The sequence below is a fragment of the Sinohyriopsis cumingii genome, chromosome 18, assembly GCF_028554795.1.
Source record: "Sinohyriopsis cumingii isolate HCF-2022 chromosome 18, ASM2855479v2, whole genome shotgun sequence".
Classification (NCBI taxonomy): Eukaryota; Metazoa; Mollusca; class Bivalvia; order Unionida; family Unionidae; genus Sinohyriopsis; species Sinohyriopsis cumingii.
The window spans coordinates 38,943,024-38,960,043 of record NC_142978.1 but is presented as its reverse complement, the minus strand read 5'-3'; the positions used below and the strand labels follow the sequence as shown (position 1 = coordinate 38,960,043).

The window sequence follows — 17,020 nt, the reverse complement described above, 5'->3', positions numbered from 1 at the left end:
ATAACACCTGTTGTAAACAGAATGTATGAAGACTTGAAAGTCAACATGCATCAATGATAGTGTGTGTACCATGCAGACTAAAATGACAACATTTGAGAAAGTGATAAATTTAACAAAATATGCAAATTTAAAATAATTAATAGTAACTGTTTACGAATCAATAATAATCAAAATAAAAATAAAATTGTGAATTGATGGCATGAATTTCACACATGAAAGATCAGGATTAAATGGGAGGCTTATTCCAGACTATGTTGGGTACAGAAGTGTAGCTTAAAAACTGCAAAATCTAGTGGTGGTAGGAAATGTAATGGGCAAGAATTATTTCCCTTTGTTTATATGATAAAGACAGAAAAGATGAATTTTGTCTTTTAGCAGCATGCTTATATTCCCTAATGTTAATGTGATCAGAGAATATATTCAAAGGAGAATGGGGAGAAGTATGAAAGAGTGTGTATTTTGGATTCTCAACATAGCTTTAACAATTGTCCAGTCATATTGCTACCATGTCTATAGTGTGTAGTTTATAGTGATGTCTAGCACTGGGGAATCATGCCGCAGACATGTAGCATCATGTCCAACCAGTCACATTATCCTGACACCAGGCCGACCAGTCCTAACGCTAACTTCTTAATGCTGAATGCCAAGTAAGACAGTTGCTAGCACGAAAGTGTTTAGTATGACTTGAACCCATGACCTCAAACATCCGAGGTAGACATGCTACCCACTTAGGCCACTGAAGCGATGCACATATATATATATATATATATATATATATATATATATATATATATATATATATTGATTGTAATACCTACATCAAAAAACCAAAATACTAGGCACTATTAAGAACTACATTTCTTTTCCAATAGTAATTCTAATAATGATAATGTATAAACATGAAACAAAGTCAGAAAAACATGATGAAGTTCACTATATTGTATCACCTTAATGGTATTGTGAATGGAGTTTTGCATGCACAAACATTGTCCATTTAATGTGTTAAGATTATTTGATGTTAAACACTGAGATGTAAGATAATGTTTGACCTAAGAGACTTTGGCATATGTGATCATGTCATTTTTATCTGTCACTGAAAACGACTACCATGTGTAAACTACTTCTTCCATTCCTGTGAGTACAAAACCTTGCTCTGGTCCTCGTAATGTCACGCTGTTGTCATGAGTATTAATGAATTTGTCAAGGAATTCATCTAAAGGCATCAACAGTTCTACAAGCCCTGGGACATCAACATTAGGTAGAAAGAAGTTTTCATGTTAGCAGTTATTGTGCCCTATTCATTTCTATGTTGGACCAAGCATATGTCATGCTGGAATTTCTCATGAATAGTTTAGGAAGTGAATTAACTTACCTTCCATGATTTCGGAATATCAATGCCAGAAATGTGATGTTAGTCCATAAATTAGTGACTTCAACCATCCAGTGGAGTTTTGTTACCGAAACAGTGGAGATGCAAGGATAGTGATGAAATCAATGTGCCCGGCCGAAAAATCACATTTCTCTTGTCAGACTTTTGTTGAACAATAAGTTAGAACTAACGTTACTGTTCATTATTGTAAGTTCTTGGTTATGTAGAACTTGGTATTTTACTTTAATGAGCAAAACAGTATGCATCTGATAGGGACTATTTCTAACCATATTATGGCTCATTGCATCATCAGAACATTGTACTCTTGCTCGATTCGCATCGAAATTCACTTGTCCATTCCGTTCAGTTCTACGTAATTATAGGTATGAATATACAAATAAGATTAAAAGTAAAAATGCACACCACAGACATTGAGAGGACAACTTAATTCTGTCTAAATTTTGTGTTCAGAAGGATTTTCCATGCAGTTTGAACAGTCGACATGGTTACCGCCATGGCTAGCTCTGAGAAGGACAAACATTGATTGGCTAACTGTCATATGACATGAATAGAAGCCTAAAAATATGAGTGCAGACAGTGCACTGGCAGAGAGCTGGCAGAGCTGCAAAGTATGAACATCTAAGTAGAAAAGAATTTTAGCCGTGTATTCTAAAACCATCAATTATATATGTTTTACATAACTGATATTAACTTTGGCACTTCAAAATCCCAAAACTGAATCAAATTGTTATGAGAAATTTTTAGTAGAATTATTACACAATTGCTACTGAATTTAAATACCTTATAATTATTATATTGTAATCCTTTATAAAGCCACTGCTCTCTTCCACCACACCGCTCAAGCACACTAGCACTAAAATTATTTTTCCATTGAGATCACGCTACTATGACAGAATGTGTTACAGTCAATCCAATAAATTTGGCTGTTAATATACATAGGAATTTAATAATAGAATTAATTTCATCATAATAAAGTGTACTACAACATTGTCTTTTGACATTTAGACAATAAAGTCTGCTCTATGTTATCAGAAGTGAATAGTGTTGTGACAGACACTGTGTTTATGTAAAGTCACTATGTGAGATTGAAAAGTATCTCATCTTTATTATTGAATAAAAATCATTTTTAAATCCTGAACTCTGGTCTTTTCGATATAATACACGAGGTGTGTATATATATATATATATATATATATATATATATATATATATATATATATATATATATATATATACATATATATATATATATATACACACACACACATAAATTTACAAACTACTTAGAAAATTTCCAGCACCAATCAAATAAACAGGTAAAATAAATCATCAAATAAAAAGGCAAAAAAAAGTAGAAAAATCGACAAACAATTTCATGATAAGGCAAAAATCGACAGCCACATTTCACTATAATATGGTAGTTGTATTCCATAACTGCAGACTATGTTATGTACCAAACCAAAGCATGGTAAGAACGGTATTATAAACTAAACTACAAAACAGCAAGAACTGTACGAAGCTGATGTGATGTTGCAGGAAAGATCCTTTTCTTTTAAATACATAAAACTCCACTTCATATTGTTTTCTTTCACCTATTTTGTCATAAAATTTTATAAGGGTGAGCAGTAATGCAGGTCATCAAATAGATGTAATAAAAGTGGAGAGTTAAATTTGTGAATCTATATACAGATTATCAGGGATCTAATTCTGATCAAATCAATACATTATCTTTAAAAGATATGAAGAAAATGTGAGAGAAAAATAGAGGTATATGTGCTATTGTTTTGTTTAACACCATTTCTCAATGTGCTATTGTTTTGTTTAACACCATTTCTCAATGTGCTATTGTTTTGTTTAACACCATTTCTCAATGTGCTATTGTTTTGTTTAACACCATTTCTCAATGTGCTATTGTTTTGTTTAACACCATTTCTCAATGCAAGATAGGCCATAGTGGCCAGCATAGCTGGTGGAATAAGAACCCAGAAAACTGGTAAGGAACAATGACCCACGGTAAGCTACCAGCAGCTTTCTCACATACTGAAATTGGCAGAGACTTGAATCCACATGGTCAGAGGTGAGATTCATAAAGGCAAGCCCCTTAGACCACTCAGCCACTCCAGGCCACTACATGCCAGTACTGTGAACCAAATTCAACTTCTCTAACTACTGACTATAATAAAATTGGTGCAAAGAACACCTGAGCAAGGTAAATAGAATCAAATATGTTCAATGCAAGTCAGGTTAATTGGATATTTCAAATGAGAAGAAATCTTGAATAGTATCAACAGGGGGTAGACTGTTTGCTGCATTCAGAACTTATTTTATTTGCCCTGCTCATTTTTAAGTTTATCATTTTGGCACTGCCATTATTTATGAACTTGTCAATCAAAAGTTGCAGCATGTACATTCAATGAGGACTCTGTAATTATCATTACATATCTTTTGACTGCAGTGATGAAGAATCTGTGAGCAACTGTGCTATCTATTTTTGGAGCAATCTTCATCAGAAGAAACATTGCCATGTGTATTATTATTATTATTATTATTATTATTATCTTATTTTTCGAAACTAATTACTTTTAAAACTTGAAGCAATTATTTAAGTTCATGACTTTCATAGGAACACAATATCGCCATAATAACTGGCATAAATATTGATTATTAATACAAACCCCATTTTTAGTGCACTGGTCCCTCCAACTTTTCCACACAAGGAAGCCACTGAGGTAAAGTGTGAACATGCTTATCTTTGCATAGGTGGCAAAGAATGCCTTTTCAAACTTGTTTTCATTGTAAAGATACTGGAAGAAGAAAAAGGATGCATGGGGTACAATATTTTTAGTAACTGTATATGTGTGTATGTGTGTGTGTGAGTGATTTGGATTTTTAATGTAGCTTTAACAATTTTTCAGTCATATCGCTACGATGACTGCAGTGTGACAGTTTATTGTGATGTCTAACACTGGAGCATCATGCCGCATACATATAGCATGATGTCCCACCCACTCGCATTATCCTGACACCAGGCCAACCAGTCCTAACACTAACCTCTTAATGCTGAGCACCAAGCGAGGTAACTGTAAGTACCATTTTTGTAAGTCTTTCGTATGACTCAACTGGGGATCTAACCCACAACCTCCCACATCCGAGGCAGACACTCTAATCACTAGGCCACCGGAGCGGTCGTAACTGTATATGTATTATTGTTGATACATTTAATACCACCACCACCACCATCATAAATAGCATCACCATCATCTTATAAAAGAATAAAAATAAGGAAATAATATAAGTATTTTGTTTCTTCTTGGTGCCATTTTTACTCACTTATAAGTCTGACTGCAAACTGAACAGAACAAGATTTGAGTCTATGCAGATTGTTAGGAGTAATCAGTAGAACAAACAACATATACCCTGATCTGCTGGTACATTATTGTGTAACAAACAACATAGACCCTGATCTGCCTGTGCATTATGTGACAGCAGATCATGGTCTACGTTGTTTGCAGTTGGACTCAACTTATAAGTGATTATACCAGATATATTCCTTAATTAACATCCCCAGGGGCATTATATTTTCCAAACATTTATTTGAGCACAATAATCAAAGCTAAAGTTGTTCTTTACGATTTACTCTTATAATCACCCCAAACACATCTGGGGTCTTTATGTCACTGAATTCACTCATTGTAAATATCAGCATAGTTAAAATGATCACACATTTTCCCACTCAGCAGCTGGCTGAAGTAGGGCTGGTAAGTCATTAAACTTGCCACCCAGCTACTGCAACATATCTAACACTACATGTATGCCTGTGACTTTAGTTGTTTATATATCGATATATACACTGTAACAGTGTGAATAAATAATGATGATGATTTTTGGTAAATTTTAAATTTTCTGTTCTTAAAAAAAAGAGGGGGGCTTTAATTAGAGTGGCTACATTAATTAGGGAAAATACTTCGTTTTACATTCAACTTTTGCATAAAGTTTTAGTTTCTCAAAGTATGGTTCCCAAACATTTTGTCTTAATAAATATGAAGAACAAATACTGCACAGGTCTTTAGTTTCTTTCCAAAAACCAAGAAAGATTGAAATTTTTTACCACAACCATCTCCTGTATCTTTGTAAAACCAAACTTGTATATTTTAACAATTTGCATAGCCACATTTTTGGGTGGGAGGGTGAAAACCATTTCAGTTTTGGGAAAAAATTAGAATAATATGTGGCTAAAATATCTGAAACAATCCAGCCTACAAAAAAATATTATTAGAGCAAGACATCTGTGGCAGCAGAGTAACCGATTTGACCTAAATCAATGTGATCTTCATTCGACATTTGGTATGAAATTCTAACCGAAGAATAATAATAATAAATAAAATTCAAAGCATGTTACACAAAACAAATAGCTTGATTACATAAAGTATATAATGAAACAATGATGGGCGTAAGTCATAATTCACTAAACCATCTAACAGCTTTCCAAAAGAGACAGGTACAATTACACCATGATATTCAAGATCTGGTTACCGTATATACTCACGTATAAGCCAAAAAATTTAGGAAGAAAATAAGGCCTGGAAGAAGAGGGGTCGGCTTATCTGCGAGCCAAGGTCCAAGTCTGAAATTTTTAACACTTTTTTCCCTCGATTTCCAGTATTTATTGTTTGTGTCGATCACCGAAGATGAGATTACATGCCTAATGATGCCACATGGCTCATAAGATTTGTGCTGTCGTGAAGTGAAACAAATATTTTTTTCTAACTTAAGTGGTAGGATAATGAATGAAAAACATGTTTTAACGTACTTGACGTCTATTTGACACATGTCCATCCACCAGAAAATGCAGCCATACGTGTTATTTGAGCCATGGTGGTACGTGTATTTTCCAAAAGAACCGCCATATTAGTAATCTCCAGTCAAGTATTAAACCCTCAGCTAATCAGTAATCATTAAACTCTACGGTATCGTACAAATGCATGCTAGCTTATTTCAGTGTAAATATGAAAAGAATCTATGTAAAAAAATAAAAGAATTACAATACTGAAGGTATATACGAGAAATATTTTGATCGAGAGTAGAAATACATGTACAATAGTCTTAAAGGAACAATAGCGAAAGGCTCCATAGGGGTTTGTTGCATGCATGCTTAGGAAGGGTAAATAACAGGGCAATATACAAGTCAGCGTGAATAATTGTAAAACAATATAATTTGTGGGACTTCTTTGACAGGTGTTTTAGAAGTAATTGGCAGCCACAGTTTATATACTACTGTTGTTTAGTTGTTTGTAAAGCAAAGCGGTTTGTTAGCAGTAGAGTGTTGTACAATAGCTACCATATGCTTAATCTGTGGTAAATGCCTCGGTGATAATAGGTTTGTTTTGTTGCACAATGCCAATGACTTTACTAATACATGCCGACTCTCAGATGTATTGTTTAATGAGATATGGTAGTGGACATGGTTTCTGCTCAAAGTTATAAACTGTCACGATACTTAAATAATGTCCACGGTGAACCCAATCATATTTTGATCAAATGAAGTAAGACCGATGAAGTAAAAAAGGCCGCAAAGAAAATGAAAACAACACTAGCTGTGATACCAGGAGGTTTAACGTCAGTGTTACAACCTCTTGATGTCTGCTTTAACAAACCTTTTAAGGACATGTTACGAATGATGTGGGCAGAATGGGTTTGTTCAGGGGCTGTGAAAATGACAAATGGCGGGAATTTAATGAGGCCAGACATTGATTTGGTCGCCAAGTAGGTAAAAGAAGCCTGGGACTCAATTCCATCAGAAATGATTGCAAAATCATTCAGGAAGTGCTGTATCAGCAATGCCATGGATGGAACAGAGGATGATGCTATATTTCAATCCAACAATGATGAAGAGAGCGAGAAGGAGAATGACACACTATCGGATGACCATAATGACAATGACGACGTATATGATGAAAGCACGCCCATAACAGAAGCCGAGTTTCGTGAACTGTTTGGCGAGTCTGATACAGACCCAGATTTTGAAGGATTCTAAAAATGATAATACTTTTACAATTCATGATTTTAGAATGAGGATTAATTAAATTTCCATTAAGACTTAACACTTTAGAATTGTTTTTATTTCAACATATAAAGTAGCTTTCTTACTTTTATTTAATAATGTGATTTGCCTAAATAAACGTATTCAGAACTCACTTTGTGCATCTTGTGATGTACTTGTAGTCTAGAAATTATGGGTCGGCTTATATGCGGGTCATGCACTTTATAAGAGTTTTACTAATTCAGTTTGGGGGGGTTGGCTTATACGCGAATGGGCTTATACGCGAGTATATACGGTATTTGTATGCATCTTAGGATTTGCTCTTTATCAGAAATGAGGTATAATCTTGGAAAGGCTTGATATTTTGACAATAATTCACTTCTATTTAACACTTTAAAACATTTATACAGTCTTTAATATATTAAAACATTTCTGCAGTCTTTAATACTTCAAAGTATTTTGAGTCTTCAACACTTCAAAACATTTCTACTGTCTTTAACACTTAAAAACATTTCTAGTCCTTAGCATCTTAAAACATTTCTATGGTCATTAATACTTTAAAACATTTCTGCAGTCTTTAACACTTTAAAGTATTTTGAGTCTTCAGCACTTCAAAACATCCGTACAGTCTTTAACACTTTAAAGTATTTTGAGTCTTCAGCACTTCAAAACATCCGTACAGTCTTTAACACTTTAAAGTATTTTGAGTCTTCAGCACTTCAAAACATCTGTACAGTCTTTAACACTTTAAAGTATTTTGAGTCTTCAGCACTTCAAAACATCTGTACAGTCTTCAACACTTCAAAACATCTGTACAGTCTTCAGCACTTCAAAACATCTGTACAGCCTTCAACACTTCAAAACATCTGTACAGTCTTCAGCACTTCAAAACATCTGTACAGTCTTCAACACTTCAAAACATCTGTACAGTCTTCAACACTTTAAAACATTTCTAGTCTTTAACATAATAAAGCATTTCTAAGTCTTGAACAGTTTCAAACATTACATCAGTTTTATGGAACTGTCAGTGGGAATGTACTGAAGGACACAGGCTCTATGCTTAAATCATACATACCTTAGTCAACTCAGAGGATGCTACCCATATTATATCTACTATAATCAAGACAAGGATTCCAAGAACTAGGCGTCGTGTCTTTGATAAAGTACTCATGCCAAACATCCTCTTGAAGTTAATATTCTTTCACACCATTTCTGTCTCCTCTAAAATAAGAAAAGATGGCAAATTTTTAACAGTATATACCACAAACTGTATTTACATTAAGACCTTTGAACTTTTGAGCCTGACATCAAATTGGTTCTCCCTTACCACAGAGTTCAGTAGCTGGAGATGGTGGACAATTCAGATTACTGTGGGGAAATAAAATCAGCAGGAGATGGACGGACAGAAGAACATATTGCATACAGCCTATTGGTAGGTGTACAACAAAAATGGGAGAAGATAATTCAGAACTCTCTCTCTCTCTCTCAAATCAAAACACACCAAATAAAATAATGCTGGTATGTTTAATTAGCAGTGTTTAAGCAGCTATGTATATTGTGCTTATTCTGATCCTTACAGATGGCTCACTCTGATTTTAATCCATTAGGTGTATATTAATCCATCTGATTTTAATCCATCAAGCGTATATTAATCCATCAATTGTATATTACTCCATCTGATTTTAATCCATCAAGTGTATATTAATCCATCAATTGTATATTAATCAATCTGATTTTAATCCATCAAGTGTATATTAATCCATCAATTGTATATTAATCAATCTGATTTTAATCCATCAAGCATATATTAATCCATCAATTGTATATTAATCCATCAAGCATATATTAATCCATCTGATTTTAATCCATCAAGTGTATATTAATCCATCAAGTGTATATTAATCCATCTGATTTTAATACATCAAGTGTATATTAATCCATCTGATTTTAATACATCAAGAGTATATTAATCCATCTGATTTTAATCCATCAAGTGTATATTAATCCATCTGATTTGAATCCATCAAGTGTATATTAATCCATCAAGTGTATATTAATCCATCTGATTTAAATCCATCAAGTGTACATTAATCCATCTGATTTTAATCCATCAAGTGTATATTAATCCATCTGATTTTAATCCATCAATTGTATATTAATCAATCTGATTTTAATCCATCAAGAGTATATTAATACATCAATTGTATATTAATCCATCAATTGTATATTAATCCATCTGATATAAATCCATCAATTGTATATTAAATCAACTGATTTTAATCCATCAAGTGTATATTAATCCTTCTGATTTTAATCCATCAAGTGTATATTAATCCATCTGATTTTAATCAATCAATTGTATATTAATCAATCTGATTTTAATCCATCAATTGTATATTAATCCATCTGATTTTGTTGTTGTTATTGTTGTGGGGTTTAATGCCATTTTTCAGCATGGTAGGCTATACATGGCAGCCAGTATTAATGGTGGAGGAAGAACCCGGAAAACCCCGGAAAGAACCACCAACTCACGAGAAGCTACTGGCAAGCTTTCTCACATGCCCACATTGGCTGAATCTTAGACTCGAACCGCCGCAGACAGAGGTGAGATGGCAGTGATCCGTAACGAAGAGCGCTTTAGACCACTCGGCCACTCGGGGCCCCCCATCTGATTTTAATCCATCAAGTGTATATTAATCCATCTGATTTTAATCCATCAAGAGTATATTAATCCATCAAGTGTATATTAATCCATCTGATTTTAATCCATCAAGAGTATATTAATTCATCTGATTTTAATCCATAAAGTGTATATTAATTCATCTGATTTTAATCCATCAAGTGTATATTAATCCATCTGATTTTAATCCATCAAGTGTATATTAATCCATCTGATTTTAATCCATTAAGTGTAATTAAATTAATGAAAGTAACTTAGCAACATTAGTATGTGTTTGAGACTCCCTTGCAATAATCAGGTTAGAACTTATAAATCAATGAATGATATGATTAAATAATGTGCAATTTTTATATCCTTGAGCCTTCTGTTTTTAAAATTGGTTGATGACGTGAGAATATTATAATACATAATCGCCTTTCTCTCAATAACTCACACCATCTTGAATCCACTTAAAACACTGCAACAGACATGAATTCCATATTTTATATTCTTGATGCTCTCCATTTTTAAAATTGGAAGTTTTTAAAAAAAAAGTAAATAGGAGTGATCAAATACTATACTGAGCAGAGGTGACTGACGATTTCTTAATATTGAAAATGGGCAAAAACCTGAAGAAGAAAAAAATCACAGTGACCAAATTACCTAAAATTAAAGTGTTGGGTCAGAAAGAACCAGTACACAAAAGACCTGGTCCAAAAAGGTCTTAACAGGTCAGAAAGGACCATGATGGAAAAGGATTGGACAGATAAGGCCAGGGTTGAAAATTACAATTTTAAAAAATTGTTCAGTAATAATAATAATAATAATGATCACTTATTAGTCACTTACATTTTTTTAAATACATTTAGAACATTTGAGCAGCAAAAAACAAAGCACTGGTCAGCGAAGATTAACACCAAGACTCAAGTAAACCACTGATACGAAACAGTAGACTTGTGCAGATTATACAGATTGCAGTGTCAGTATCAGGAAATAATCTGCAATCAAATTTTATCTTTCACACTTCTTTTACCTGTTTTCAGTCTCAGAAATATTTAATCAATCAAATTTTACCTTTCACACTTCTTTTACCTGTTTTCAGTCTCAGAAATATTTAATCAATCAAATTTTACCTTTCACACTTCTTTTACCTGTTTTCAGTCTCAGAAATATTTAATCAATCAAATTTTACCTTTCACACTTCTTTTTACCTGTTTTCTGTCTCAGAAATATTTAATATGTCAGAAATATTCATAATCACAACTGAGACACAAATGCAAGTGTCTGCAAGCACATCTCTTTCCTATGCCTCCAGTCTGAACAGAGCTGAGCATCATAAGATTTTACGCTTTTTTTATAGAGATTACTGGGTCACGCCTGAGTGAACTGTCCCAGACAAATATCGGTAAACTTCAGATACTAGATATCGGTTTGAAACCAGTATCTCTTGTGGCATTTTTAATTAAAAATATATTACTTATCAGTTTTTTATTCTAATAACAGGAAATCTGATTCAGTAAGCAGCAAAAATGTAACAAATTTCTCCACTTGTGTCTGTTCTTTAAAACTTGATTAAACCAGCTTACATAATAACCAGTAGCGAGAGAGTTGTATGAAATATTTGGTACATGTCACTTACCATGTGACTTCTTATTTGCTATCTGTAACTGCAAAAGATAAAATAACATGGATCACAACTGAGAAATTATATTTGTTTAGTATGATTATTCTGCTCTTTTCTTTTTTTGGCTCTTAACTACCAATACCGCTTTTGATATCCTTCTCTTTGTTTGCCTTTTTTGTTGATGGTTCTATAACATTTTTTCTTAGAAAATTCCCTTGGTGCCCTTAACTTTAATGTTGTGCTGTTACAAACAAAATTTCATCTCTTACCAAGATCCATTTTTCTCTTCTACTTTATCATCTGTATCAATGAAATTTGTAGATATAGATTTTCCTAACTTCTGAAAAGTGCCTTCTACTGAATCATTGGAATTATGTATGTGCATTGTCTTTGCATGAATCTGTTTTTCTTTCCATACTTCCCTAATTACAAATTTCTGGAAGATTTCATTATTCAACTTTTACTTCTTCTGGTTCTTTTTTCTCGCATTTTACTGTACTACTTTCTTCCTTACATGCATTTGCTTGTTTTAAAATACCCCCTATTATGTTTGTCCTTCATTCAGATTATTGTGAGGGTTTTGTTTTTGTGTCTTCCTCTTTGTCTTTCAAGATTCTTACTTCTGCTCAACATTCCAGCTCGTATCCATCAGGTAATGGTTTTAGTAAGTTCAGTGTTTGGTTTTCTTTTTAGTTTTTCAACTAATATTTTTGCTTTTTTTTTCAGATGATAAATTCTCTATATTGACATTCTTGTATCTCAGAATTATTTTTTTTAAACACATGGTGCATCTTATATCACACATTCCTTGCCATAAACAGATATCTAGATACTTAATACCAACCTTTTGCTATTTATGATACAGAACAAAATATATTACTCCTATTTTCTTGATGCATTTCACTTGTTTTTCTTTAATTATTTTGTATACCATTTGTTAAAAGATGGTGCAGGAGGTCTTAAGAGTCTAACTCCTTCTGTTTGATTTCCTAGTCTGGTACTTTCCTTCTCTTTGCTCATAACATTTCCTCCATCTTCATTTATACTTTTTTCCATTGCATAAATCTTTTAGTGCGCTTTCATTGTTTTACATTTTCTGATATTTTCAATATCTTCTGTGAGGATAATTTATTTATCTTTCAAATTATCTTTTTGTATTTAAACGTTTTCTTGAATGTTCATTAAAATCATCAGTTCTTATTAGACTTTTTGATAGGTGAATTCAGTGTATCCCCCTAGAGGTGCAAGACTGAAGTAAAAAATCTCCTTGGTGTCGAACTGGGGGTCAGACTGAGTAAAAAACAAACTTTGGTATCAAAACCGTGGGTCACATTAAAAATCTGGGGGTCTCTGAAGCGCAAATGAGGGCAAAGAGAAAACACTGAGTGCATATTTAATAACGTGTTGTAATTCTTTGTGTTTCAAAATTTCTTTCTGCCAAGCTTTTGTGCATCTTGAGATCTATAAGAAAGGTGTGTAAGTTATACAGAAATGCAGAATATTAGTAATATCCGCATATATAATGTACTAAAAATTAGTGATGGGAATCGGTCAGAAATTCGTAATCGATATTCGGTTTACTTAACCAACTTATAATCGATTACTAAGAGCAAATTTTAATTTTTGTTTGTTATTCAGTTATATCTTTGATCAACAGTTCAAGATGTTAGTAAATGTACAGGAGTAATCTCTTTTAATGACATGTATATTTTAACCTGATAATAATATTACATTTTTGTCTATTGTGTTGTGTGTTATTTTTGTTCTACATCTTTGTTAAATGAACGCAAACTTTTTATGGCTGATAAGTCATATGCAACTGAAATACTGCTACAATCCCCCAAAATCCTTTAATTCATATGTGATGTGTCTATAATTTTAAGTGTAGAAGGACATGGTTTTCCTGTTTGTCATTGTTTACAAATACTACAAATAATGTTGCATTTAAAACTGAAACAAATCATCAGAATGTGTTTAAATTTATTAACTCAACTATTTAACAACTTGATCATGTAATAATGGCTATATGTTCCTAATTATGAAATTCTGCACCTATGAAATATCATATGGTTTTATATTTGTAGTTGTGAAGGGAATTAATAAATTTCAGGTCAACTTTAGTGGCTGGGAGTTTTACTTACCTTTGTGCTTTGCATACAACTAAAGTAGTCTCCCTTTACATGTAATCGATTATGGAGTTTCACAATTGATTATCTTATTGGTTCGCTCAACCAACTGATGATTGATTATAATCGATAATCGGAACACTACTAAAAATTAAATATATTTTTTAGTTACTTCTGTGAAACTAGATTAAGGAGAATTTAATATTCCTGATTATCACTTATTGTTGTTGTTATTAATAGATTTATAAATCTGATATTGTGTTGGTGGTTTTTTTGTTGTTGCTAATGCTAGGTAAACAATGAATAGTAAAATTACATGTACACCTTTTCTCCTTGCCTTTCTATCCCACCGTAACAAAATATTTTAACAAACCCTTAAATCTCTTCAAATTTGGCTTGACCTTTGTTACAACCATAATGCAATAACAATGACTAAAATACACAGAGCAAACATCGACTTAAAGCAGTCATATCACTAAAAATAAACTATGCATAAACATTTATTAAAAATATTGAACGTATCTGGAACATGAGAAGAGTCAATAGTCTTCGCTAATAAAAATATTTATCCATCATTAATGGAATCGCTGTTGCTTAATCAAGGCATTACCATAACAAAGTTGGTATGTCTCGTAAATAATACTTTATATAAGAAATGTATTATTGGCTCGCTTTACTTAGAATGTTTTCTTTCACAATTAGTAATTTGCCTTATTTGAACCTTCTCCCATTCAGCAACTTCCATTATTTTCTACATATAAAATGTAGTAGCATGTAGCAATTAATTACATGATTATAGTCTGACAATACAAACCCGTTTGTTTGTACCCCCCTACCGATTTAAATAATGGAAACCTTTAATGTGATAAAAAGTGCAAGGAACTTAGTCAATTCATTCATTCATTGATTTATAGTTTCTAACCTGACTGAGTAGAGTGGCCCTAACACTGTCATCTTATGCGCGTTTCATGCTTAACAGAAGTTTTCAGTGTAACAGACGGACATGATCGTATCCATTTCCAGTTTCTGGACAAGTCCAATTTCAGCAAAGGGGTGTATCACGACTACAGAAGTAAGTACATAAGTCGTCTGCTTCTGATATTGACAATGTCGAATCAAACAAAGGAAAATGATGACAACTACAAATTTGCTTTTCATGAGGATTTAACAAGCAGTTTAATTTCTATGTTCATATATACAAAGGGATATAATTCCAATCTCTCAATGTTATGTAATTTATGGAATTATCCGGCAGTTGAACTAAGTCATTACGTTGTCTGATGGAAATAAACTAGCCTATCGTGTACGCAATATGGTGCTGTGTTATTATGGAAAGTCCATTAAGCATGAAATGGTGCTGGGGATGCCAGCATTAGTGTCATCTGGTCACAGTCAGGTTAGAAATTATAAATCAATGATTCAATTGACTTAGTTCTGTGCACTTTTTATCACATTAAACGTTCTCGTTTTTGAAATCGGTAGTGGGGTACAAACAAACGGGGATGTAGAGTCCGAGTATAGTCAATTATGGATTTGAACTTACAGAGACGTTAGTAACTGCACAGTATTCATAAATATTCCACAATAAAAAGTATGGATTTGATACTTATGAATTATCACTGTATTTTTATATATGAAAGTAGTAATTAGTAATGCATACAGAAATGGGCCTTGTGTATCGGTCCTTTTAAGCACTAGTCCGTTTTAGCCATGAGCCTTTTTCATACAGGTCCGTTATGATCCTGAACCCACATTACCCCCACCACCCGTTCTGACATAGGACCCTGTCTATAATACTCTAAAAGTGTCTCTTTTAAAGTAAGACGGACTGGGTCCTATATCAGAACGCGTCACTCACCTGTGGCAGAAACGATTGACTGTGTGACAGTTTGTGGTCCTAGGCTGTTGCCTTTGATCGTAAACCTGAAGAAGCCATAAATAAAACCCTGAAATCATTAAAGCTTGTCAGTGAAATAGGCCATGAAATAAACAAAGTATTGAGAGAAAATGTTAGTCAGAATTGGTGTGAAATATTACCGCAACATTTAGTAAATAGAGAGCAGGGGTAAATAGGTCTTATTCCGACCACTTTGCACCAACACTATCCTATAAACATATCCGAATGTAAGGCTTACGTCAAATGGGTCGAAGGTCAACTTTGTATAAACCAGCATTGAGATTATGCCACAAATATCTGTCGCGGATAAGAAACAGACACAGAAAATAAGATTTTATTCAATATGATCATTGGGGTAATTCCGACCACGTCGTGGATAATTCCGTCCACAATACATGGCTAATTCCGATCACAGAAGGATAATTCCGACCGGCATATGGGCAGTTACTACTAATGGGTAATCCCGAGCATCCATGTAAAATATAATCCACAGACCTTGAAATCCATTATTTAATTAGATTCCGAACGATGTATTATTATCACATTAATTCCTGCAGTTATGCAAGATAGTTACAAATGTATATTTTCTATGCTTATACACACTCCATAGTAGCAAGGAATGTATGTCAGCTTCCCCCCACCCAAGCTAGACGTGTGCATATTCAACAGTTTTGTAAGGTAACAGGATTTTTTTTTAAAATTAAAGAAATAAACAGTAAAAAGAATAAAAAATAGCTTTTTCAACAGAAAAATAGGCGCTATCATTGATGGCAGGTTTGGGCAATTTAGTATACAATGTGTATGTATATCTGTCTGTCTTGTGGTTTCGATTTGTCATACCTATATGTTTTAACTCTACTTCATTTTAATTTTGTGTGTATTTATGTTGTATTGCTATATGTCTTGTAGATTATTAAAGGCTATATAAAATTATTATTGTTATTATTATAACTTTCCAAAGAGATATTAATTTCAGTAAATTTTGGCAAATAATTATTCCGGCATGAAATGTTAGCAAATTGGCCACAATTTAAAAGAAAACAACTTTCAATGTTTTCCTTACAAAGACTGGCATCTTCTTATTGGGAGTATTATAGTATTCATCTGTTAAATACTTTCATTTAGCTGTTACCCTGACCCCTTCGAAGGTTTCCTTCTTCGTCAGTATGTAGCCAAAATGCCTAATAAATATTTGCACGCAGCCAAGAGACAGTTCTTTAAATGATACAGAAACTAATTAGCTATTTAAGGCACCAGTGTGACATTTCTATCTCTTTTTCATTC

General features: G+C 33.1%; 1 protein-coding gene across 5 annotated transcripts in view; it reads right to left on the bottom strand.

The window, feature by feature from the left end:
• LOC149776440 (solute carrier family 35 member F5-like) overlaps positions 1-15,963 on the bottom strand; it is an 80,746-nt gene extending 64,783 nt beyond the window's left edge. For 2 of the 5 annotated variants that reach the window (XM_089940854.1, XM_089940852.1), the window contains exons 1-4: positions 15,877-15,963; positions 11,729-11,756; positions 8,506-8,651; positions 4,066-4,194 (exon numbers count right to left, since the gene is read on the bottom strand). In XM_089940854.1, coding sequence (XP_089796980.1) covers positions 4,066-4,194; positions 8,506-8,610 — 234 coding nt within the window. In that variant the 5' untranslated portion in view covers positions 8,611-8,651; positions 11,729-11,756; positions 15,877-15,963. Of the gene's footprint in view, positions 1-4,065; positions 4,195-8,505; positions 8,652-11,728; positions 11,757-15,697; positions 15,786-15,876 lie in introns of all 5 variants that reach the window. The other 3 variants (XM_089940853.1, XM_089940855.1, XM_089940856.1) reach the window with 3 other exon arrangements.
• Between the last annotated feature and the right edge of the window lie 1,057 nt (positions 15,964-17,020).